A 25901-nucleotide genomic window follows, 5' to 3' on the forward strand; every position below is an offset into this window, starting at 1 on the left:
TATGGTCGTATGGATGCTCATTTACATCCCCGTGAGGTTGTAACAATAACGCCACCTTGAAATTTTCCCCACTTGCCATCCTATTTATAAAATTTTGATTTTTTAAATTAACTCCACACAAGCACACCCGACATCAATTGCAATTCATTTGTCATATTGCCTATTCACCATTAATGTCTTCATTTAATGTGTACCTACCACTTTAATACAATTTATCTTCTTTTTTTTTTTGAAACAATTTATCTTCTAATATGCTTTAACCAGTTTAGTTCTATGAGTTAGACTGATAGTTTGTTGGCAAATCACGGTCCAGTGGACCATAATTTAAAACGATGTTACTGAATTTTATATGTTAGAATAATGTAAATTATGAGTTACAAACTTACAATAATGTACATTATGTGTTAGAATAATGAAAATTTTGAAGTAAGAATAATGTTCATTATGTGTTAAAATAATATTTATTATGAGTAATAAAATATATATTGTAGCATGTTGCTGTGAAAAAAATAAATTATGCAAAACAACATAGACCATAGTCTAGACAATAACTATTGATAGTTTGTCTGTTTGGGCCATCACGGTCATTGGGCGGATTTGACCATTCTATCAGTTTCATTCCACTAATTTACATATATTTTATAAACCACGTTTTCTTAATTAAAAATATTTAAAAAGAATTAAAAATAAATTTACTTAAAATAAATTACTCCGTAGTAAACATTTAATATTCATTTACACTTTAAGAAAAATATTGTTTTTTGAAAACAAACCATGCAGTAGATTACTATAAATGAGCCAAAATAAAGTCGGGTGGGACCGAGTCCCAGTGCAGTCTGCTAGCCTGTTGCACAGCCGCAGCAGCTAGCGTATGAGCAATAATATTCATCGACCTATGAACTAAATTGATATGACAAAATAAAAAACAAGCGATAGCACTCTTGCATGCATCAATATATAAACCAACATAAGAAAAGTATGGTGAATGCGGCCGTGATAAGCCACTGCAGAGCTGAGAACAATCCGTGAATATCCGAATGGAGTCCACTCCCCTATCCCTGAGCCAGGCTAGGACTTCCTTACACGCAATGGTCTCCGCCATGAGAGGGGAAAAGCAGTCGATCATGGGTCCAGCGATAGCAGCCACATAGTTTCCACCTGGATCGAACAAGACCGCACCGAACGCCGCTTTGAGTGTTACCGGGTTGTAACTGGCGTCGAAGTAGCACACTAGGGAAGCGCTCATCGACGCCTGAGCTGGCTGTACTGCACCGCCCACCTCCTCGGACTGCCCAACCGGCGGATGTCGCTGACGCACCGCAGTCCATGCCTGCAGTGATGCTTTCGCGGCTGCTACAACTCTCCTTGGCGTTGGTAGATAACCACTCCATACAGCGTCGTTCCGTGCCTTCCACACGTGATAAAGAATTGCAACTGCCCAACACACATGGTCTTCAGACAAGGAACATAAAAGATTTGTGAACCACAATGAGAAGTTGCCACCCATAATGCTAGAAAAGGCCAAACAAGATTCATGCCACACTAATTGTGTAAAATCACACAAAACAAGTGAATGCATAACATCCTCATGAACGATTCCACACATTGGACATGAGGGATCCACCTCTACCCTCTTTTTAAGCAAGTTTGTAGTCACAAGGAGAATATCAGAGAGTGCTCTCCGCAAAAAAGTTTTCCACTTAGGGGGGACTTTAATTTTCCAGAAGGGGCTCCACCTATCAAAATTGGTTGGGAGAGTTTCATAGTCTCCAACCATGCTTCTATAACCACCCTTGACTGTGTAGCATCCCCTCGGGTCACCATACCAAAACCATGAGTCCTCATAGTCCGGGGAAATAGGGATTCTTAAGACACGGTCCACATCAGAAGGCTCTAGAATATCTGTGAGAATAGAGTGATCCTAGGAACCAGTGTCATCGTCAATTAACCTAGAGACAAGTGAACCACTCAGCTGAGCTGGCATGGGTGTGTGAATCATTGGGACAGTCTGGACAGGTAGCCAGGGATGACCCAGATTAAAGTTGATTTCCCATCATTTTCTATTTTTGTATTTTTCTCATTTTCATCATTTTCTTATTTTCTAGATTATTTTTTCTTCTTGCAACTAGTCATTTAGGTAAACAACTAGTGGTCCCACGGGCTAGCTCAATTTTAAAGTTCCACTTCAATTGATGATTTTATTAGGAATAGGGATGTCAATCGGGCCCGAACCCGATGGGCTAGCCCGAAAAAACCCGAAACCGACAGGGCTATAGCCCGAACGGGTTAGCCCGATAAAAAATTAGCCCGATGAGCCCGAAACCAATAAGTCCGGTGGCCCGATAAGGCTAGCTCGAAATTAAATGGGCTAGCCCGATAGCCCGAACAATTAAAAACTATTTTTTTTTATTATAAAAGTGATTTGAAACATAACAAATTAACAATTTATAAGTGAGTTCATCTTTAGTATTTTTTTATCACTAGGTACATTTTTAAATAAAATTTTAATAAATATATAAATATAAATATATATTACATATAATTAACAATTTAACGGGACTACTAGTCAGCAACGAACCCTTTCCGTGAGATCGACGAGCGACCTGAGGAACGGCTTCACCAACAATCGTAACGAGAAGTCGGCCCTTACCGCCCCACCGACCCCACACGGGTGGGCAACCATCTAGCAGGCAGCTCTTGGGCTCACCCGCCTCATGGAGGGACTCCAAGGAGGTCTTCAAGCCTCCTAGCTTAGCCTCGGGGCTTCCCGCGGAGCCCCGACCCACCTTAAGGGAGCATGGTGGGCCGAGTACCCGTCCACCCCGAGCACTTGGAACTCAAGTTGAGGGGGAGGTCAACTCACCTCGACCGTCAGATAGGCGAGGAAGGGGTGGCACCAGCCGAGATCGACATAGAGACGCTATTAGAGGGAGGCCAACTCAAGCCAAGTCCGCCTTGGAGTGGTTGGGCACCCGCATGACGACCCAAGATAGACTAGGCCCAAGGTTAACCGAGAAAGGACCCCAAGTGAGGAGTCATACTTACGAAGATCGTCGAGCCGTGGACCTCGAGCCCAACCGCGACGAGAGCATACCTCCCAAGTCGAGCGCTCGGGAGAGACTAGTTAGCGAACCCCTAGCTCTCGCCTTGATGAGGTCGAGTAGCTCTGGAAGAGAGTGGACGAGTTCTAAAAGGGGGTGGTCGCGCTCCAACAAGCTATCACCTTGTTAACCCACCTCGTGGAGGGGCTCCAAGGAGGTGTTCAAGTCCCCCTACTCAGCCCCGATGCCTCTTGATGGGTGCCTACACTTACCCCACCCCTTTCTAGGGGGAATGATAGTTTGAGCACCTAGCTTCCCCGAGCCTAGGGACTCAAGTTGGGAGGGAGGTCAACTCACCACAACCTAAAGCTATTTTATGTTTCAAAGGTAAATGAGGGGCTTTGACTCCAAATATCGACATATGTTCTCACTAGTAGAATTTGCAAAATGTAATCAACCATATGGTCGTGGTCGTGCGTGCCGGCCCCGACCTTGGCATTCCCTAACGGTAGTATAAGGGGTACTTCCCCGCTCACTACCTAACGGAAGAACTTATTATGGGCAGCTTTCCCTTTAACAAGACCGATGCCAAGTAGGTGAGGAGAACCTACCTGCTCCTCGGTTATACACTCTGCAAGAGGTCCTATAATGGCACCCTGTTGTGATGTCTATACCTCGAGGGGGCGAGATTAGTGTATGAAGAGATATACAAGGGGACCTACTCGGCCCACCAAGGGGCCTACATACGCCATGGCTTAGAGAGCTATCCTATAGGTGTATTTTTTGCCCAACATAGCTAAGGAATGTGTTGATTATGTAATAAGGAGCTGCAAGACGTGCCAACAATTCTAGACCAGCCCGGGCCAACCTGCCACCAACTATACCCCATCAGCTCAGTGATCCCATTCTCTAGATGGGGGTGGACATAGTAAGAGCCCTACCTATGGGGTCGGGCAAGAGGAAGTACTTGATAGTGGCGATGAACTATTTACCCCTCGGAGAGCTGCGGGCGAGACACCTTTCTCACTAGCCTATGGTTTCGAAGCCTGAGCCCTTGCGGAGGTCGTCATACCCGCCCGTCGAGCCAAGGAGTACGGCCCCGATCTCAACGAGGAGCACCACTAAGTAGACATCCACTTAGTAGATGAGAAAAATGAGGCTGCTATGATCCGAGCTGAGAACTATCACTGCCAGGCTAAAGCCTATCATGACAAAAGGGTCGGGCCCCGCTACTATGTACTCAAGAAGAGAGAGGCAAGACAACCCCATGTCGGGGGTAAATTTACCACAAAATGGGAAGGCCCATATATTGTAGGAGCCGTGGTCTGCCTGGACAGCAACAAGCTCAAGACCCCCAAAGGAAAGATGGCTGCTAGAGTATGGAATGTCGATCACTTATTGAAGTATTATCAGTAATTCGTTTGTTAGAAGGTGGTCCGTCCCCTTCATTACAATAAAATTAGTAAAAGTGTCACCATAGATGACCCATTTTCACTTATTTGGGGGGGGGAGGGGTGGGGGGGTAGGGGGTAGTTACTCGACCCCTCAATTGTACCCTAAAGGGGCATGAGGTCCGACCTCACGTACTAACCCCGACGAAAGAGCCTAACGGCCCGGTGTCTAAGGACTTGGGTCGAAGGGCTATCACCCTAAGGGGGCACTAGGCCCGACCTTGTGTACCAACCCCAACGGAAGAGCCTAATGGCCCGGTGTCTAAGGACTTGGGTCGAAGGGCTAGTACCCTAAAGAGGCACGAGGCCCGACCTCGCATTCTAACCCCAACGTACGAGGCCCGAAGTTGAGCCCCGTGCTTGACCAAGACCGCCCTAGGACAAGGCCTCAGCTACGGGGCCTCGGCTATGGGGCCTCAGCCATGAGGGCTCGGCTACGAGGTCTCGGCCATGGGGCCCCGGCTACGAGGGCTAGCCATGGGGCCTCAGCCATGAGGGCTCGGCTACGAGGTCTCGACCGGTCAATCCATAGGTCCAGTACTCCGGTCGCGAGGCCAGGCGTGGTCAAACACGGTTGTAACTATTTCCTCCTATTTAGGAGGGCGATTGTAACCGCTCCCTCCTATTTAGAGAGGGCGGTTATAAGATCTTGGTAGTATACAATTCATATTTTGTCTCATTAAGAGGGGGATATTCCTATCTTTTTTGTCTTAACTTACTATTGTAATAGCCATTACACAATATCTTAATACAAATATTGTCTCCATGACACACATTCCTTGTCTTTTATATCATATTACCTTATTCATTTATTATTCCCTTTATTTATTGGGTTTATTAATTCGGACCCCCAGGTTAATTAAATCCGTCACTAATATAAAAGAACTATTGGACATTGTTACTATTAAGAAAGATATATGTGATCTTGACATCAAGGCAGAAAAGTCAGCATGGGCATTCAAGCTTTTTAGAAAAAGTTATTCTTGTACCAATCTGTACATATAACGTCAATGTTGTATAAAGCCCTCGGCCTTGAAAATATTTCCATAGGATTTATAAGAGAGAATGTAGAGGGGTCATTTTGATCTATTAATTTGAGTGTGAACCACTTCTGGTTTGAGTAAGACCAAAGTAGATTTGGATTCTCTTTGCTGAAATGACGAAATTGATATATTATATGGTCAAAATAAATCATGCGTGAATGAGAAATTAATTTTTAAAGTATACCTATTGAGTTGAGAAAAAACAAGTTTGAGAATACTTTTAAGTACCATTTGTCCTACATTGGAAAACTAATTGATTTTGCTCTAGTATAAATACAATTTGACATTTTAAGGAGTTTGAATTGTTTAGCATAGATGCTCTCTCTCTCATCCAATGGGGGTAGCTTAGGTGGCAAATGAGATCTCTTTGTAGGGAAGAATTTCGGGAGAACCCGGGTTCTATCCCCACAAACGACGATTCCGTTAAACGGACGGAGAAAGACCCCGTAAATTACCCAACAAAAAAAAAGGGAAAATCGCAGTTTTGGTCCCCCAATTAGTATCAATTCTGCAATGTTGTACTCATCTCCCAATTTGGACACATTTGGTCCCCTAGTTATTGACCCATTAGTCAATTTAGTCCCTCCGTCAGTTGACAACCGTGACCTCCGTTTAGACCATGGGTAATTAAGGAATTTCACATTACATTGAATATAATACGCTACTTTCTTCCCCTTCCTCCGCCGAGTCGACCATTTCCGCCACCTCTGGACTTCAACCCTAACCAGTTAGAACAAAAGTAGGCTTATTTTTTCCCTTCCTCCGCCAAGTCTACCATTTCCGCAACCATTGGATTTCAACCCTAATCCGTTTGAATAGAAGCAGGTCCAAGCTCGACAATGTCTTCAAGCTCTATCGAATCAACGCAATGGATGCCCGAAGTGCGTTATTGGTGCGGAGAAGTGACACCGATAAAGATGTCGTGGAGTGATGCCAATCCAGGGAAGAGATATAGAGCTTGTCCACATTATGGAGTAAGTATAACAGTTTAAGCATTTTACTTTAAATCCATTTGTGAAAGTTTCGAATGGCAATTTAACTCCATACCTTAATTTCAGGGTAATGGGAATTGTTGGTTTTTTGAATGGATTAACTCCGATGTCTCCGAACGTGTATCCAGAATTATTAGAGGGTTGTTGAAGAGGTTGGACAAGAAGGACAATGAAATCAAAAGGCTACAAACTGTAATTGAGAAAGACAATGGTGTGATTAAGAAGATGATGTTGGAATCTAAATTTCAGTTTTGTTATGGGTTTACAGTTGGAATTGTAGTTGCCCTTGTTTGTTTGAAGGTGTGGAGGAACACTGGTGAACCAACTCCAAAGTTTTTCCAACTCAACTAGGATTGAAACATTAGTGGTAGTGGTAGTGATGTAGCATTTCACTATGTAAGCAATGTGTTGTTGTTTTTTTTTTTTTTGTGGGTGAACATTGCTAAACCAACTCAACTTCTATGTTGAATGGCATGTTGCATTACTTGGCTTACATATTGAAACTCCTGTCAGTATTGTTTAACAGAGTACATTAGTTTGCTTACCAAAGTTGTCAGTATTGTTTAACACCACTAAAACCAAACCAAACCAAATGCAATTCATTAACACTACAGTTTGGTTTAGTGTTTAGAAATGACCAAAGCTGTCAAACATATTCAAATAAAATATTTGCCACAAACCAAACCAAAAGCAATTCATTCATTAACACTGCAGCTTGGTTTACAAATAAAACAACATCCACAAACTAGACAAAAGCAATTCATTAACACATTAGCTTGGTTTACAAACACATACCAAAGGGACATAGTTTTCCCTAATCTAATATTAACAAAAATATTTCTAAATCACCAAACCAGACCAAAGGGACATAGTTTTCCCTAATCTAATATTAACAAAATATTTCCAAATCTCCAAACCAGACCAAATGTCAGTTTTCCCTAATCTATTGTGTTCAAAATATTTGCAATACATCAAACTTCCAAGGAACACCAATGTCAGTTTTGCTTCTTCTTTTCAATTGCTTTCTTTTTTCTGGTTTCTCTCTGGACTGCTTTTGATTGTTGTAGGGTTGCCACAGTTACATAGTTTCTCCCTGATCTTGTGATGACACTGGGGTTGCTACTTCCAGTTGGCATTTGAGAAGATATAAAGCTTGACATTGGAGGGCCTTGGTTCAGAACTACTTGTGATGGTTGAGAGTTCATTACCTCCTGAAATTTCAGTAAAAAAAATTGTAACTAGAACTAAGATAATACTAGTAATATTTCATGAAACTTGTATAGTACTTACCATCTCCTCAAGAACAAAAGATGGGACTTGTGTCTCAACTGCTATATCCTCAAACTGGCCTTCAATTCCTACATCACTCTCCCCAGCAATTACCTCATCTGTGATTTGAAAATCATTCCAATCACAAACTTAAAGCCTTCTTTTTTTAGGTCACTCTCTTGGAAAACATTCTCCAGTACATTCAATTCCCCATCAGAGTCATCTGAATTCTCCAAACTCCTCAACACCTCTTCAAACAATTCACAATCAACTTCCTGTACCTCATCATAGTCCAGCCCAGCATTAGGATTAACCTGCTTAGAACTAGTCTATAAGGTTGTCTTCCTCAACTTCATTTTCACTTTCTTGCTCAACCTCAACTTCATTCTCACTACTCTCATCATATAGTAAGCAATCATCTCCCAATTCCCTAGATATCTCTACATCGTAATCCCATTGATCATCAAATAAATGTTCATCAAAAATATCTAACTCCTTGTTAGGTGGAACATCTCCAACTAAATTGACAATGTCTGCATCATTGATTAAAGGCTTAAGTTCAGGTTTTCTTGAGTTCTTTCTACCCTTACCCTTAACCAGAACCCAAAACTGCACCTTTTTATCACAAAACCTGAGTTGCTTTACCATTCTCCTTAAATCTAGTAAACTACCCTCATGGCAGTTGAAATGGTCAAAGTACTCAACTCCTCCATCCTTATAACCAGTGGTTGGATGCCATACTAAATCTCCACCAATATGGAGTTTTATGGTAAAGACAGAGTGTTCTTCACCAACATCTATACAAAGCAGTAAAAGAAGTTATATTTACAGTACCTAACAACTACTTCAAGTCAAATAGGCAAATTCCATTGGTCCCCACAAAACAATAACAACACAGACTTTATGCACTGCTTTAAATGAACTATTGAAAAATTGACAGTGTGTTTGGTTTAACATAACAACCCAACAAAATGGTCCCCATATGCTTTCCCCTTTTCATATTCAACAATGTATGCTTTTCCCCTTTTTCTACCCTTTTTCTATTCAACACAGGCCCCCACCAAACATTAACATAAAGAACCCGACAATATATATACACTGCATATGCGAACTAGAAAACAAACAAACATATAGTTCTAAAAAATTAGGTTCGATTACTTACAGGTAGGAGTAGTATCAAACCCACTAATCCTCCTACTAGTCATTGCTCAGCAATAGCGTCCTCAATGGCGTCAATGGCGGCTCTTTTCGAACGGGTTACAACTGTTTTACGGGTTTAGGGTTGAAGTCCAGAGGTGGCGGAAATGGTCGACTCGGCGGAGGAAGGGGAAGAAAGTAGCGTATTATATTCAATGTAATGTGAAATTCCTTAATTACCCATGGTCTAAACGGAGGTCACGGTTGTCAACTGACGGAGGGACTAAATTGACTAATGGGTCAATAATTGGGGGACCAAATGTGTTCAAATTGGGAGATGAGTACAACATTGCAGAATTGATACTAATTGGGGGACCAAAACTGCGATTTTTCCAAAAAAAAAATAGATGCTCTCTCTCTCATGAGGGAATGGGTGCAAATCAAATCGCAAAATGAGGTTCAAAAGGCGAATATTTTACACACCTTTGAAGTTTCTTTCTTTGTCAAGTTCGCCAAGAAGAATTACATTTCAGTGCTCAAATATTTTTGTTGGTAATCCATTATATTTTGAGAAATTGTGGTTTCAATGCTACTAGCACCATCATGAGGAAATGAATAAGTTTGAAAGAAAATATGTGTTGCACACATTTTATATTGATTTCGTATTATATCGTGATTGAACTTTTGGGAATATATTTTGAATATTAATTCCTTACGACCTCACAAGTGGTTAATGGAGCGTGAATGTGTGATTGGTGGGATGACGATCTTGATTAGGGGAATGAGGAGGTAATTGTGGGATATCTTATTTCCTTAACTATTAGCTAGATTAATCACCAAATGTCTTCATTTAATGTGTAACTACCACTTTAATTATCTTCTAATACGCTTTAACCAATTTAATTCTATGAGTTGAGTAGCTTATAATTCACTAGCACCTTGCTCTTCTAAATGGGAGGTCACAGATTTAAACTTCAGTGAGGGTATTGTCTTTATGTGCTTTAATAAGTGATTGAGAAAGACTCTTTGTGCTTCAATAAGTAGTTGAGAAAGTATGTATAAACAGATACTACATTGTAATAGAGTTAATAGTACTAAAAAAAGTTTAATTGTATGAGTTAGACGGATAGTTTGTCGGGTTGTTATGCCATGGACCCGGGTCCACCTTGCAAGGTGTACCTAGATCTATGTTCACAATTTCATAACTCTATGTTCATAATTTCATAACTCTATGTTCATAATTTCATAACTCCACGTTCACAGTTTTATAACTTCATGTTTATAGTTTCATAATTTCATGTTCACAATTTCATAGCTCTACGTTCACAATTTCATAATTCTATTTCTATATTCACAATTTCATAACTCTATGTTTGATAGTATCAAAACTCTATGTTCAACTATATAACACAATTTTTGAATTTATATATCAAAATTGTGAATATAGAATTCAAAAGTTGTGAATATTGAGTAATTTAATTTTGTATATTGAGATTTAAAATTGTGAACATAAAATTCTAAATTTGTGAACATAGAGTTCTAAATGTGTGAACATAGACCCGGATCTACTTTGCAATGTGGACCCGGGTCCATAGCATAATTTGCCTAATTTGTCTTTTTGGGCTGATACTGATAGTTTGTCTTTTTAGGCCATCACGATCATTGGGCTGATTAGACCATGCTATCAATTTCATTCCATTAATTTACATAAATTTCATAAACCACGTTCTCTTAATTTAAAAAAAATAATAATAACCAACTTAGTTGACCTGAAGTCGTGAATTGTGTGCACTCTTATTCCTTAAGAGCGGTTTAAAGTTCGAACTTTCTCTTGTATGAAAAAACTAATATGGTCAGCACATTTACCGTTAAGGCTGCTCAGAACACCTCGTGGTCTATAATCCCCAAAAAAATTTTTACTTAAAATAAATTAGTAAACATTTAATATTTATTTGCACTTTAAGAAAAATATTTTTAAATACGCATTTCTATTTTTGTATTTGTATTTTTCTCTGTTTCATCATTTTCTCGTTTTCTAGATTTTTTCTTCTTCTTACAACTAGTCATCTAGCCAAACAACTAGTGGTTCCGCGGAGCTAACTCAATTTGTTTACTTAATTATTTGAGTTAATGCCAAATATAGTTCTCGACTATAATGGTTTTATCCAATTTAGTCTTAAATGACTTTGTGTGTTCAATTTAGTCATCGACTTTGATGGTTTTACCCAATTCAGTCTTAAACGACTTTGTGTGTTCAATTTAGTCTCCGATTTTGATGGTTTTACCCAATTTAGTCTTAAATGACTTTGTGCGTTCAATTTAGTCTCCGATTTTGATGGTTTTACCCAATTTAGTCATTTGTTAAAAATTCTGTTAGTGGACAGTTAGAAATAGGGTCCTAATTTTTCATTCAGGAGAGAACCCACAGCCGTCTTCGTAAATAACTGGAACTTTAGTGCACCTAGTTTCACTTACAAGTGCACCTATTTAGTTCAAAGAACACTTTTTTCATTGATAATTCCAAGAATCGAAATGTTGATATTTGATTAAGGATGGATGAGTCTCTTCCGCTCAACCACATCTTTAGATTTTCTCCAGATTTTACATATTCTGAAAACCTTAATGTTGCCCTTTTCTCTCTAAAACAAAAAGCTTTTCTCTACTGCTCAACTTCGGCTTCCACCGCCGGCCTCCGGCCGGAGCTCTAATGGAGCTTTGAGCCGGCGGTTTTGGTCACCTTCTACGTTTACTCTCGCTCTTCTTCCGTCCCGACCACCGTTGCAGCTCCGTCCGCCTCCGACCACCGCCACAGATCTTCTTCTTCTGTTTTCTTTCCCTTTGAATAAAATAATAGTAGGTAGGTATTGGGGTTTGTGTTGGTAGCCTTGAACTCTCAACCCTACTTTGGCTTTACCACTTTTTATTTTCTCTATTATTGTGTTTTCCTCTCGTTACTTTCACGGGCTTTTTCCTCTCGTTACTTTCACGAGCTTTTCATTATCATTAGCATAAATCGTTTAGTTTGGTTTCGGCAAGTGTTGATCTTATCATGGACGAGCAAAAAAGAATGATGATGAAGACCCAGATCTTTGATGAAGCTTTAAGCTCCTTGAAGGAACATAGCTTCCTAGTTATGAAACAGTCTGCGATTCAAGTTTTCTATAGCATAGTTAGAAAAGTTGTTTCTATGTCTGACTGTAAGGAATGGTTTACCATTTCATTGATCGTTGATGTAAACGTTTTATGTTATGAATTAATGGAATAGTTACGTTTACCTTAAAAAAAAAAAAGAAGATCCTCAATTTTGTCAAAAAAAAAATGATGGAATTATATTCTGAATTGTGATGCAATATATAATATGAATTGTGGAAGCCCAAAATGTGAAATGTCATTGTCTGACTTTCTTTTCTCTTTTTAATCTCTTTGATTCTCTCTATATGAGTCTAAATTGAATCATTGGCTATGATGATGCTTTCGCCATTAGTCTAAAAAAATAATTTAGGCTGGTATTTTGCATTAGGTACTAGAAGTCTAGAACTCAAGTAGTAATTTATCCCTAATACTTATCTTGATATGGAAATTAAAGCATTCTGAGTCTATATGAATTATAAAGTAAAAAACTTATATTTTAAACTGTTTTTAGTTTACAGGTTTACTGATTTTTCCAACTGTTTTGTAAAGAAAAAATTGATCTGAAAATTTGGACATTGACATGTTGTACTTCTATTTTGTAAGGTGTAATTGTCTAAATCAGTAAATTCATTTTTTGATATGTAATTTATTTTGTTAATTTGCTTGTCTTTATTTTGTAAGATGTTATTGTGTAAAAATGTAAATTTCATTTTTGACATGTAATTTAATTTGGTAATTTACTTCCCAAGTATTTTTAAATTATTAATTTGAGATGTAAAATTGTAAAATTATTATTTAACTTGCAAATTACTATTTGTACATATTTAATGTTCAAATCCGATTTTATCAGAAAGTCTGACAAAAATAAATAAAAATAAAAACCCTCTTGCAAGGAGCTGATTTTTATAAGAAAAGTGAGCCCCACCATGTGCAAATAAGCCCAGTCAGAGGCATTAATATGCTTCTTTTTTTTTTTTTTTTTAGAAAATGGCCAAATACTTCCTCAAACTTTACCCAAAAGTGCAATTAAGCTCTCGAAGATTCAGAAAGTACAATTAAACACACGAACTTGTCATTTTGGGTCATTTAAACCCATATGACTGGTTATTCTAGGTGAACAATCCGTCCTAATTTTTCCGACTAAGATTCCGGCGGCCGGGCGATCGAAATATTCATCCCCAAGACGACCGAACTGTTCGTCTTCTCCAACGAGTTGGAGAAGACGAAAGCATTGTTCGTCTAAATGGAGAAGACAAACAGAGACTTCGTCTTCTCCAACAGTCCAACCATCCACCGCGTCAAACATTCCTTCACCGCCGCCACGTCGGAGCTCAACGCGTCGTGGAGAAGACGAACCAGTTTGTCAAAGTGAAGGATACTCTTATGCAGCAATTGCAAAATAAGAAGGCGGGGGAGAAGTTTCCAAACACTCTGACACTCAGCACAGCTCCCTTGATAACATCAAGGACGGTAGCTTGCAAGGGAACAATAATCACCTACGGAAGACATTTACTTCAACTGAGGCTTCAAAAGCTGCAGAAATAGAGGTTTCAAATGCCGAGAAACCCAAACTGCTATTCAAAAATGAGGATGCATAGAAACCCAAACTGCTGTACAAAAATGAGGATGTTGTTTCGTTTAGCGATGTGGAGGATGATGATAATGATTTGCCAGATAGAATCACAAGATCAAGCGCCTCACTCGGCAAGAAAGCTCTTTCATCTGGTGAATCACATGAATGGGTTCATGTAGGTGGAAAGTTGAAAGCTTCTTCTGTCGAACATTCTGATCTCTCCCGTTCACGTTAGCTCCCTCCGCCAAACATTCCTTCATCGCCACCACGTCGCCCCTCTCTGCAATTCCTCACCGGAGCTCAACGCGTCGTGGAGAAGACGAACGGACGAATAGTGCGGTGGTCTTCTCCAACGCTATTGGTTGGGGATGAAATTTCGGCCGCCGGAATCTTGGCCGGAAAAATTATGACCGCTATTGGTTGGGGATGAAATTTCGGCCGCCGGAATCTTGGCCGGAAAAATTATGACCGGTTGTTCAAGGTGAACAACTGGTCATATGGGTTTAAATGACCCAAAATGACAAGTTTAATTGAACTTTTTAAATCTTTGAGGGCTTAATTGCACTTTTGGGTAATATTTAAGGGCTTATTTGATCCTTTTTCCTCTTTTTTTTTTCAGATATATTTTGATTTTTTTTTCTTCTTTTTCCTTCTTTTATTTTCTTACTCTCTCCTAGTGGCACCTCAAAAATCGATTCAAAAATCTCACTATTGAAGATACCCTTAAGCAATGTTTTGTATGAAAGTTTCTACTTTCAAGAACGAACCCATAAAGAAATGCACAATGTTTGACATTGCAACAGCATTGGTCTTCTAAAAGCTTTGGCTACCTTTTCATAAATATCTAACAATCTATACACCCAAGTCTTTTTGTCATTCCTTACAATGCATAGAGACACAGGAGAGATCACAAAATTAGCAATTTTAGATTTACCTACATTATTATTATTATACATACAAAATGAAGACTTGTGATTACATTTAAAACATGAATCTGCTGCTTCTGCAAATTCATTTTGAACCTTTTACCCAAAAGCCTCCATCATTTCTAATTTTTCGTACAACCGAGGGGAGCAAGTAGTGATCCCGAGACCTTTTATATTGAGCCTTTTACCTATTCTGCTGGCCTACAAGGTCCTATATCCTCTAAACATACAAAGAATGTATTAGGAAACCTGTGTTTTCTCTTTGAGCTCTGCAACAGGGACATACATAAACGGAGAATTTGGTGTAGGTGATTCTGCTATTTTGTTATAGCGAGCATCACGAAACCTTAACAGAATCAACTGAAGTCTTTCTACCTTGTTCTTGATTCTACAGAGCCTTTCCATTTCAGCTTCAGCTTCCAGCTCTCCACCTTTTCCATTGAAACATAATAATCTTCTCTTCTCCTTCACTCGCTCTCTCAGAAGTTTGAGACTCATATCATCACCAAATTCTACAATTGCCTGATTGCATGTGGAGAACGTTAAAGATAAAGGATGTGATATAAATGAGTTACATGCACATAGAGGCTTACACGAAACTAGTTACATTCAGAATATGCTGGAACTGATTTTTCACTTAAAAACTTCAACTTCATGAAAAATATAATTCAAACAGATTTAAAGCAAGTGTACATTAGACAAAATAGTGTTTTTCTTCACTGTACTTACAAGAAATAGCAATTTAGTGCCTCAATTGTTAAAGTGAACATTATTGACCTTCCAATTTTACATGAGGTGACGGTTTTGGTCCCTTTTTTCACTAGGTGGACATTTTGACCCTTTTGGTTTATTGACTTGTTAACACGAAGACTTAATAGGTTAGAGCTACAAATTACAGTATCATCCCTATATTGACTAACAAGCTCCACATGTGCAATGCAAAATTGACAGATTTTAGTGGTTTCCATTGATGAGGGATCAAAACTACCACCCTATGAAAAATTGGAATGTCATATCAACAATTAAGGGAATGAAATCTGTATTTTGCTAAGGTATGTCCATCATTGCACTCCATATAGGCCAGACCAATGCCAATGGTTAGTTGTGCTGTTGTACATCAACAAAATAACGAACTAAAACTCAGCACCATAACTGTTCCTCCTTAAAATCTGCCTAAAGAGATGGTTTTGCAAACTATGTGCTGTTCCAGAAAAGTTAACATGAATAGGTAAAGCTAAACCAATATGACTATATGAGTGACCATATACTAGAAAACTTTATATACAGGGCAGAATGTAATGGTACCTTGTTGCTGCCTATTGAATGCCGTACAGCTTTCCTTAGCTGTATTTTCTTTGATTTACAAATCAGCTTCTGTGCACTCTTTCTCCTATAGGTGCGCTTCAGATTCTTTGATGTTTGAACTGCACATTCAGTGGCCACATCTTCTGCGGTAACTTCCTCAGCAATTTTTACTTTAACCGTATCTGCTGCACATTCCTCTGATGCTATAGGACTAACAACTTTGCTCGGATTCGTTTTCTCTACCTTCTAGTATTCACAGATTAGTGAAATAAGATGCTTGAAAATTTCAGGTTAGAAGTAAAGTTTAATGCAAATCGACTTTCTCTAGAAATTGACAAGCAAAAGCTAATAGAATGAATAAGGTATATATTACAAAAACATAGTCAAATGAGACCAATTTAGCTGTGAAATGAAAAATATTTGAATATTTCATTCAGTGATCACCTTTCTACCCTTCAATGCAAGATAACGAGCATTCTTGAACCACTTGTTCACCTAGAAATGGGAAATAGAGAAGGTTATTGAGGACAGGTAATAAAATTGGGAATTGCAATCTAGTTTTCTGATGCTAAATCAGAAAAATTATTGTGTTAAGCAACTGACAACTGAAGCACCTTAAAATGCTCTTACATTTAATTGGTTTCAACAATTAGTAGCAGCCACTATAATATAGGATTCAACAGCTTTTCCTATTAGGAAATCAATTACTTCTTGTTAGCATGGCCATATTACCTTTTCAGAGTCAAGACCTAACTCCTTTGAAAGGTTATCCTTCACTTCTTTAGATGGAAGTTCATTTTCAGCAAACACGAGGCGAAGCTTCTAGTACAGGATGCAAGAATGAATTGTGAACATAGAATCCAAACAGTTAATTGTTTCAAGTTAGAAAATATAATCTAAAGCAAGCATAAAATACCTCAACAGCATTTGGGGGAATCCTGAATATTGACCTTCTAGTTTTTCCACTATATGATTTCTCTTCTACTTCGGTAGATTGCTTTTCCTGGCAATCATTTTCATTTTCACAAAGGGTCATAAGAGTGTTGGCTGCATCCGATTCAAACTCCTTTTTCTTTCGCTTTCTTTTTGTAGGACCCCAGTCTTCATCTTCACTATTTTGTTCATTCATAGGAGGATTCTTACCAAATAATTCCTGTGAAACAGATTAGAAAATTCACATTACGGCCCTATTAACAATTGAAACAATGCAAATCTTCAGAAACATGATTTTGATAGTGTGTGGATTATAGCGAGAGATTTCCCACCTTGCTGAAGGTGGCACAAGGTCAAAAGTTAACTATCAGTCTATGACACATAATTGAAAAAAAAAAATTAATTGTGCCATGATTAGTAAACAGCAAAATATCATTGGACATGCATTTTTTTTTTTTAAAGCAAGACACTTACGTCATTTAGCTTTATATAATCCACACTTGTTCTGTGTCTAGGGCCATTTAAAACTTCAAAATCAGTTGTCTGATCGGAATCTAACATAGCAATGATGTCAGCAGAGTTGTTTTCAAATCCAATACTCTCCTCTGGCCTTCCAGTAAAAGCAAACAGTTCATCCTCAAGCGAGCCCAAACTGGTTGAACTACTTGCATCATCAGAATCATCAGATTCTCGGTTACTAATACTCTTGCTACTGCTATTCTCAAATTTTTCAGGATCGTAATCATCATCTTCAGAGTCATCAGATGGCCATTCATGTTCAGGACATTGCAAGGAATCCCCACCTCCAGGCAAAGCAGCTTCTTCTTTAAAGATATCCTGCTTTTCCAAGAGACACATTCAGTTTGCTAGTGAATTGTTTAGAAAATCATAAAACACAACCAGAAATCTAGTCAACAAGAAAAAGAAAAGGGTTGGTCCTTAAAATAACTCTACCTCCCAATTACTGTCCACAGCAAAGTGGGTCCCAAGATGAACATTTGTAGATTCAATTATCTCCATTCTAATCTTACAAAGCTTGCAAAACCAGCCTTCATCATCTGGAGGAACTGCAAATTTAATGAATCCATTAAAAATAGTTGTGATAAACATTATTCAAATCCAGAGATAATCTGTTTGATATAATTATTAACCTATAACTTAAAGATGATTGGTGGAAGATTATAGAAACATTTGAAAGCCAGATTACAGGATGACTCACTGTTTTCTGTTGATAGCGGAGGATCAAGACATTTTTGATGAAAAGCACAGTTACATGTTCCATCACAAAGTATGATATCATTGTCTGGGAAAGCATCACGCAATTTGCATTTTGCACATATTATCTGAAAGCACGAGTAAGTCACTACTCACCATCACTGAATCACTAAATCTTAGTTAATATATAACTACAACATGTCTTGGGTTCAAGTTCGCTGTGCATACTAGTTAAAATAAAACTACTACAAATCTTAGGTATGAGTTTACCGCCTATTTATAGATCTGCAGTCTTCAATTAAGAGGGAGATAGCAAGCCCTTCAAATCTAGGAATCCCCACAAGCATTTATGAACGGAAATTATGCAATCATAATCATGGTAAGATACATACACTATGCACCAGCAATGAATTAACAGAAGCCAAAGAATATATTAAAGGGCGATTACATGTTCATGGTGGACAGAACCATCTGGAGCAATAACTTCATCATCAATGTGCCCTACAGAGCTCAGCAAATCCAGTTGGTGAACCGCTTCCCTTATCCCAAGCTTACACTTTAATATTTGCAATTTTGCCCTCTCCAGTTCTTTTTCTGGTTTAATTTTTTCCCGACTGACAATAAAAATAAGTTTCAATTAATGGAAAAAGACAATGCTGTAATAATTGCATTGATCTAAACAAAAGCAGCATACTTTCATTAATTTTTGTTATAGCTTTGGTTTATAATACATGCAAATTTCTCTTTCAAAACTATGATTCTTTCTGCATACCAAAGAATAACTGAATAAGTACATTACAATTTATGTTATAAGTTGCCTAGCTACTCTGCCACACCTGTATATTTCATGTCACATCATCTTAGACTACTTCTAAGATAGAGGATATCCTTGCACAAATGTACAATACTGCAAGATTATATTCTTATGCATACAGAGAATGTCATACCCTGAACCTGCTAATGTTCCATTATCATCTTTAAACAAACTCGCAAAAGAAAACTTAAATGTGTTCAGTATCTAATAATTGAATTCACATAGAAAGGACTATTCAGGATATGTTTTCAATTTTATGTTTGTAGCTAGTATGTTCAAACCCTTCAATATATAATCATTGCTTGACATTACTAATTCTATTCAATGAATGTGTACTCTGATTTGATTATAGCTATGCTAATATATATGAGAAGAAGCTTCTCTTCAACATCATCAAAGAAAATTACAAGCAGTATATACCTCTGGCCTTTCCAACCTTCTGTGGAGTAAGCATCAATCAGGTTCTGCTCCAGTTTCATTTTTATCAGGAGGTACCTAGTCCGCCTGTGCAAACGAGAAACCTCATCAAGCTCTGCATTGCGCTTCCTTCTTTTTGCCCTTCTCCTTTTCTTTAACCTATCATATTCAATGTCAGCCTCCTCATTTCCCCCATTTTTCTTGGAATCAACTTTATGAAGCTTCCGTACTTTGCTGGTCAATGCAGACTGCTTTTCTGGTGATTTAGTTTTACTAAAAATTGCTTTCTGAAGTGTTTTCCCTATTGAAGAGCCTTTCCCCTTCCCTTCACGTGGGTTTTCAATAACCATCTTCTTTGACAAACACGAACTAGTCTTTTGATGTTTTGGATTTAGCTTTGGCCTCTTCTTGAGAGATTTTTTTGTTCCATTTTTAATTTGAATGAGTTTCTCGACATTTTTATGAGTTTCTCTCTTCACTGTTCCTGGCATATTGATTTGTCATACATGAAACTGAAAGGGAACCAGAAGAGAAAAACTAAAAATCAAATTTCAGAAAACGGAAATCAAGTAAATGGAAAATACATACATCCCTGAAAGATCCATATATATGAAGGATACATTAATAACTGTCAATACCTAGATGCAAGTATCAAACTATCATCATTGAAAAACAATTAGGAATTTAGAAGGAGCATTTCAATTATTAAAGGAGATCACACATATTCCAAATTAAAGAACTAAGGGCATGATTTCCAATTACATGTCATTGAGAGTGTACCCAAGAATTTTCACAAACAGTTTAGACTAAGTACTAAAGATGCAAAATTTCAAGTTTCACAGAGTAGCAGTGTAGCACAGGAATTTTCTGGTAGAGATAATTAGTACTCAGGCTTTCTTTGTTCATTCAAGTTCCCCAAATAAAATCAGAATTGGAGAGTCCTGATCAACCCAACCACTAGCAATTGAAGTCTTCCAGACAAAGCAAGAGAGTCCTAAATTCAAGAAAAAATAACTACCCAAAATTTGCAAATAAACATGAAAAGATTCAAGAAAGAATTCTCGCAAATACTAACAAACAAGCAATCCATCCGCACTGAAAGAAAAGGAACTGAAGTTACCCATTCAATCTAACGGAATGTGTGTCTAGTGTGAGCAATTGGGATTCACCTGAGGAAAGACAGAATGGGTGAAGATCTGGAATTGAGTTGCAGTTCTGATGGTTCAGTACTAGCGGCGAAGTGTGTGTGCTTCAATGGTGAAATTGATTGATTGAGTATAGTGGAAGAAAGAGCACAAAATATTCAAATTCAAGTCCTTGTAAGAGGAGGTTATGAGATGCTTTTTGGGGTTGCTTTAAGGCATTGGACTTCCCGGCCAGCCAAAACGGTTCAGCATCATCCCATCCCTTTTTCGGTCTGCTTCCTATAATATCAATGGTAAAGTTTTTAGATATTTTTTTCATTGTATTTAGAGTTTTAATAGTAATAAATTCATAGAAATTGATGGGCCATGGGCTCTTGGAAGCTATTTTATTGTGAAAGATTGAAAGTCTTGGTCTGAAGGGTGGTAAAAGAGAATGGTGTTCAAGAAGAAATGATTTTTTTTATGGGCTAGTAAGGAGAAAGGCATGGTGATCCAAGTGAGGGGTGGTGTTGATTGGACCGACTGGGTAAGCTGTCACTATAGCAGGGCTGAGACTGCCCACGCTCGGCCACGGCGTGGCTGGCACGGGCGGTGCACCCCGGTGTGCCCGTTAGCGTAATCCCCGCACCCCCAAAAATGCATTGCAACATATTGATAGTATTTAATTTGGTCATTTCTTTCATACGAAGTTCATTTGAGGTGATTCAAGTGTCCATGAAAAGGTTGAAATTGACACACCCTAGGACAAGGTCGTATCGCTTGGCGTGGTATCTCCTTGACATGCTTGGAAGTTGGTAATAGGCACATTTCAACACGCCTGTGTTGGGAGTGTATCAAAGCTTGCAAACGTCTATTTAAGTAGCGTTTTAACCCTTTTGGAAAACTTTTCGACTCAATACTTCAAGGAAATTATCCAAGATACTTTTGAGGGCTCCAATCACTCTTTTGAAGACATCTTTACACATCGGGAAAGCTTGGAAGCAAGATTTCTTTGCAGAATAAAGGGGTTTTTCTATGTCGTTGAATTGTTTTATCGTTTATTTGATTTCTTTCATTTTTGCCTCAACGTTTAGAGGCTAAACTTGTAGTACTTAAATTTATGATGAATCCTAGGATGAAAACTTGTTCTTAATTATTTTCTTGCCTTACTACAATTGTTTATCTTCCTTTGATTCAATCATGTTATTTATTGTTCTTGAATTAATAATTACAAGCTTATTAAATTCATTTTTGATTCATAAATAAAAACTAGAGAGATTAAAAATTACTGGTAATAAATATGTTATATGCACACCTGGATTTCATTTCTTTTAACAGTTTCAAGAGAATCATCCTTGTAACCAGTGATACCTGTTAGGGACATGTCAACCATGTCAGGGGCATGTCAATGGTAGCAAACTTCTATTTAAGTAGCGCTTTGATCGAGTTAATACTCAATATTGTTCTCGACTATAGTAGTTTTACTCAATTTAGTCCTAAATGACTTTTTATGCTCAATTTAGTCCTCGACTATGATGGTTTTACTCAATTTAGTCATTTGTTCAAAATTTTGTTAGTGGACGGTTAGAAATAGGGTTCTAATGGTAATTTCTCATCCTTAATCCCATTTGGGATGATTCCATATTCTTCCCATTATTAAGATCCAAGCATAAATGTAAATCTTCATATCCAAATTTTTATTTACTCTATATTTATTTATTTAGGGTTGAAGTTGATTAGGTACGAAAATTTGCATTTCTGCGTGGATCTTAATAAGGGGATGAAAAAGGAATCATCCTAGATGGGATGAAGGATGAGAAATTACCATTACGACCTTATTTCTAACAGTCAACTAATAGAATTTTTAATAAAGGACTAAATTGTGTAAAACCATCAAAGTCGATGACTAAATTGAGCACAAAAAGTCATTTAGGACTAAATTGGGTAAAACCATTATAGTCGAGGACTATATTGGGTATTAACTCCGTTTTAATCCATTTGGGAGACTTTTCAACCCAAGACTTCTAGGAGACAATCCAAAACACTTTTGTGGACTTCAACCATGCTCTATGAGACATTTTTACACCTTGAGAAAGCTACGACGCAAGATATGTTCGCAAACTAAAGGGTTTTTTTATATGTTATTGAATTCTTCTATTGTTTATTTGTTTCTTTTGTTTTTGTCTCAATGTTTAGAGGCTAAACTCGTAGTATTTGAATTTATTATGAACTCTAGGATAAACCTTGTTTTTAAATTTTTTTTACCTTAATGCAATTGTTTATCTTTTGGTTCATTTATTTTTCATTATCATTAGGTTAATTATTGCCAGGTCACTAAGTTCATGTTTGATGCACATAATTGCGATATAGCTAGATATCCTTTGTATGTGTAGATAACCACATGATTGAAAGGAATAGTATGCTATCCTAAAGATAAGATGACATCAATTCTTTGTGTCCAAGTGAAACTGTTCAGTAGAACTCATAAATTTTTAATTTAATCTTTGGAATTTTAATTTAGAAGAGATTTTGATTAACCAACGACCTAGGAATTTGTTGTTAATACTCTTGAAAAATGTATTAGCCTAAATTAGGAGGTCTTGTAGACTCATATGTAAGCAATTGTTTTGGGCCTTTATTAGTTTATTTATTGTGGTCAATGAGGTCAATGGGGATTCATAGGTTCAAGTACTTTTTATTCACTGGTTGGTTTCATTAATTGTGATCTATATTCTCCTTGTTCTTCATGGTTGTTGATTAATCTTTTATTTTTTTAATTACTTAATTGATTCCTCGTCATAATTTTGTGAGTAACAGTCGTTACTCACTTTTCTTATCTGTACTAAAAAAAAAAAAATAGGTCTATTTGCCTAATTGAATTTGTATACTTGCTAATTAGGCACCATGTGTTGATTTGGGGGATGAGATTGGCTAATTTCCCTACAGGTTCAAGGATTAAAGATAAGATCTGATTCTCGATTGATGGTCCAGCAAGTTAACAGGAAGTTTGAAACCTAGGAAGATTAAATGAAACAGTACAAAGAGATAGTGTTAGATTTCCTAAAAGAGTTCAGTCGCTATCAGTTAAAGCAGATACCGTGGACAAAATATAGGGAGGTCGAACTTCTGTCACCTTTAACCCAAGGGCTAGGTAAACATCTTGAATATGTTTCTCAGATAGCTTAGATAGTTGAGGTGGACACTCCAAGCATCAAGAGAAATGAGGTGTTAACCATATTGTTTACCCCAGATGAATGGATGAATGAAAATATTATTCAAGATGCAAAGAGTTGCACCTAATGATCCCACAAAGGTGAAGAATGTCATGTAAATAGCCTAGTCTTATCGAGTGATTAATTTAAATGTGTACAAATTATCCATCGGGGCTCCTCGTTAATGTGCCTTACCAAATCCGAGGCCGATTAGGTCATAGCAAAAATCCACAAAGTGGTATGTGCCGCTGACTAGGTTATTAGAACCCTTGCTCAAAAAGTGATACTACAAGGGTATTATTGACTGCACATAGAAGCTGATTGTGCTAAGTATGTGAAAAAATGTTAGACCTGTTAGGAATTCGTGATGCTACCACTACACCAAAAAGGTTATTTAGGGGCGGTTTATTTATTATTTAGAGGCAGTTTACAACCGCCACTAAGTTGTTTAGAGGCGGTTCTTCAACCGTGTCTAAATAGCGTGTCGCGAATGATTTAGAGGCGGTTTTAGACAAGTGTGGAAATTCTTGACCAGCATTGCATATAGCGGCGATTTTATAACCGCCTCTAAAAGTGATGTATTTTACTTTTGCTTTTAGCGGCGATTTCAAAACCGCCTCTAAATATATCTATTTATTTGTTCATTTAAATCTTAGTGGCGGTTATTAAGTGTCGCTAAATATTTATCTTTATTTATTTTTTTAAATATTAGAGGCGGTTATTTAAGTGTCGCTAAATGTTTTATAATTACATTATTATGTTTTTATAATTATCATTTAATTATATTTCTTCAAAAATCTTTATATTCAAATACGTATTGCAATCACAAATAAACTCTATATACACATTTAATTGGAAAGAAAATCAATTGTAACTAATATTTGTCAAATAATATTTGCAATCACAAAACACTATTCTTCAAATACACGAAGCTGAGCAGATGCAATGCAGGAAGCATGACAATGAATGAATACACGAACCTGAGCAAGATGTAGGAGTTGTTGCTCAATTGGGAACTAGAGGCATTTGATTCACCCAGCGTCGTCGTAGCCTCGCAGTGAAGGTCAGGGGAGGCGTCATCGTTGTCGTCAGCGCAGGGGAGGCGCCGTCGGGCATCCGATTTTGCGGTGTCCGCTGCTGCGACTTAAGTGTTTAGAGGATATATAAATACAATATAACTAGAAATAATTTTTTAGAAAGGGTTTTAGTGGGGGTTATGATGAATCGTCCCAAGTAATTAATTATCACTAACAATTAATTATTTAGGTTTCCATATTAAATTAGAACCGCCGCTAAGTATATGTCGCTAAACAATCAGTTTTTTGTAGTGTACTAGCTAGGCAAGCCAACATATTAGTACACCCTTGCCACGCTGTTCATCCCTTTCGCTAAGTAGGGAATTAACTTAGTAGATAATTTCCCAAAGGGTACATGGGGTCTAAAGTTCCTGATTGTGACAAAGAGTGCATTAAAGTAAACCATTTAGCCTCAATTATGGAATATTAGTGCTGATAGATTTGAAAATCCAACATTCTATAGATTCTGCGTATATTATGGGGTAAAACATGGGAATGCTGTGGTAGCATACCCTTAATCAAACGGGTAGGAAGAGCATGCCGATCGAATTATCCTTAATGGTTTAAAGAAGAGAATAAAAAGGGTAAGGTCCTGGTACGAAGAATTACCCTCTATTCTATGGGCTTATATATAGATATTGGTCATGCATAGTAGCCAACTGTGACGAGTATGTTAAAAGATGTCAAACTTGTAAGAATTCATGGTGTTGCCAGGCAAGCTAGCATCTTACTACACCCTGGTAATGTCGAACGTACGTCTCTTTTGTAAGATGGGGAATTGACTTGGCAAGTCCTTTCTCAAAAGGAGTGGGGGAGGGAGGGGAGTATGGTTTAAAGTTCTTACTTGTGTAAAAAAAGAAATTAGATCTGATAATGGCTCAGAATTTACACAAATTACTTTTCAAAATATTTTATTACAACAGTTTATTTGTCTTTGACACCCCTCAACAAAATGGGGTTGTAGAACGGAAGCACCTTCACCTTCTTAATGGTGGCAAGGGCTCTACATTTTCAAGCGGGACTCCCCGTATCTTTTTAGGGTGATTGTATTTTGACTGCCACATATCTTCTTTAATGTACCCCTACATCTATTTTACAACATAGCTAAACTTTGGGCTAACTACTATCTTCATTCTTATGTAATACCATCTCATAATTAAATCTTGGTTCATGAGATGAATCTTATAAATGTACGTACGTGTTTCAAAAACCAATCACTCTTCATTCAAAAGGTAATTGAA

General features: G+C 37.7%; 2 protein-coding genes across 4 annotated transcripts; both read right to left on the bottom strand.

The window, feature by feature from the left end:
• Nucleotides 1-787: 787 nt before the first annotated feature.
• LOC116001340 lies at nt 788-3793 on the bottom strand. Its single transcript, XM_031241223.1, has 3 exons — nt 3764-3793; nt 3653-3709; nt 788-1921 (listed from the first exon to the last, which is right to left on the bottom strand). Exons 1-3 carry the CDS (start codon nt 3791-3793, stop codon nt 788-790), a joined length of 1221 nt encoding a protein of 406 aa, XP_031097083.1.
• Nucleotides 3794-14443: 10650 nt separating this feature from the next.
• On the bottom strand, nt 14444-20658 carry LOC116003133 (pathogenesis-related homeodomain protein). 3 transcript variants are annotated; one of them, XM_031243301.1, is made up of 11 exons: nt 20418-20658; nt 19252-19760; nt 18466-18631; nt 18022-18145; nt 17757-17869; nt 17277-17639; nt 16786-17022; nt 16602-16691; nt 16314-16364; nt 15870-16112; nt 14444-15086 (listed from the first exon to the last, which is right to left on the bottom strand). In XM_031243301.1, the coding sequence occupies exons 2-11, from the start codon at nt 19737-19739 to the stop codon at nt 14805-14807; spliced, it is 2157 nt and encodes a 718-aa protein (XP_031099161.1). In that variant the 5' UTR covers nt 19740-19760; nt 20418-20658; the 3' UTR covers nt 14444-14804. The 3 variants fall into 3 exon arrangements, with proteins under 3 accessions (XP_031099161.1, XP_031099159.1, XP_031099160.1); XM_031243299.1 differs by having other exon boundaries at nt 15870-16115; XM_031243300.1 differs by having other exon boundaries at nt 15870-16115; nt 20369-20658.
• Between the last annotated feature and the right edge of the window lie 5243 nt (nt 20659-25901).

This window comes from Ipomoea triloba, chromosome 13, assembly GCF_003576645.1.
Source record: "Ipomoea triloba cultivar NCNSP0323 chromosome 13, ASM357664v1".
NCBI lineage: Eukaryota > Viridiplantae > Streptophyta > Magnoliopsida > Solanales > Convolvulaceae > Ipomoea > Ipomoea triloba.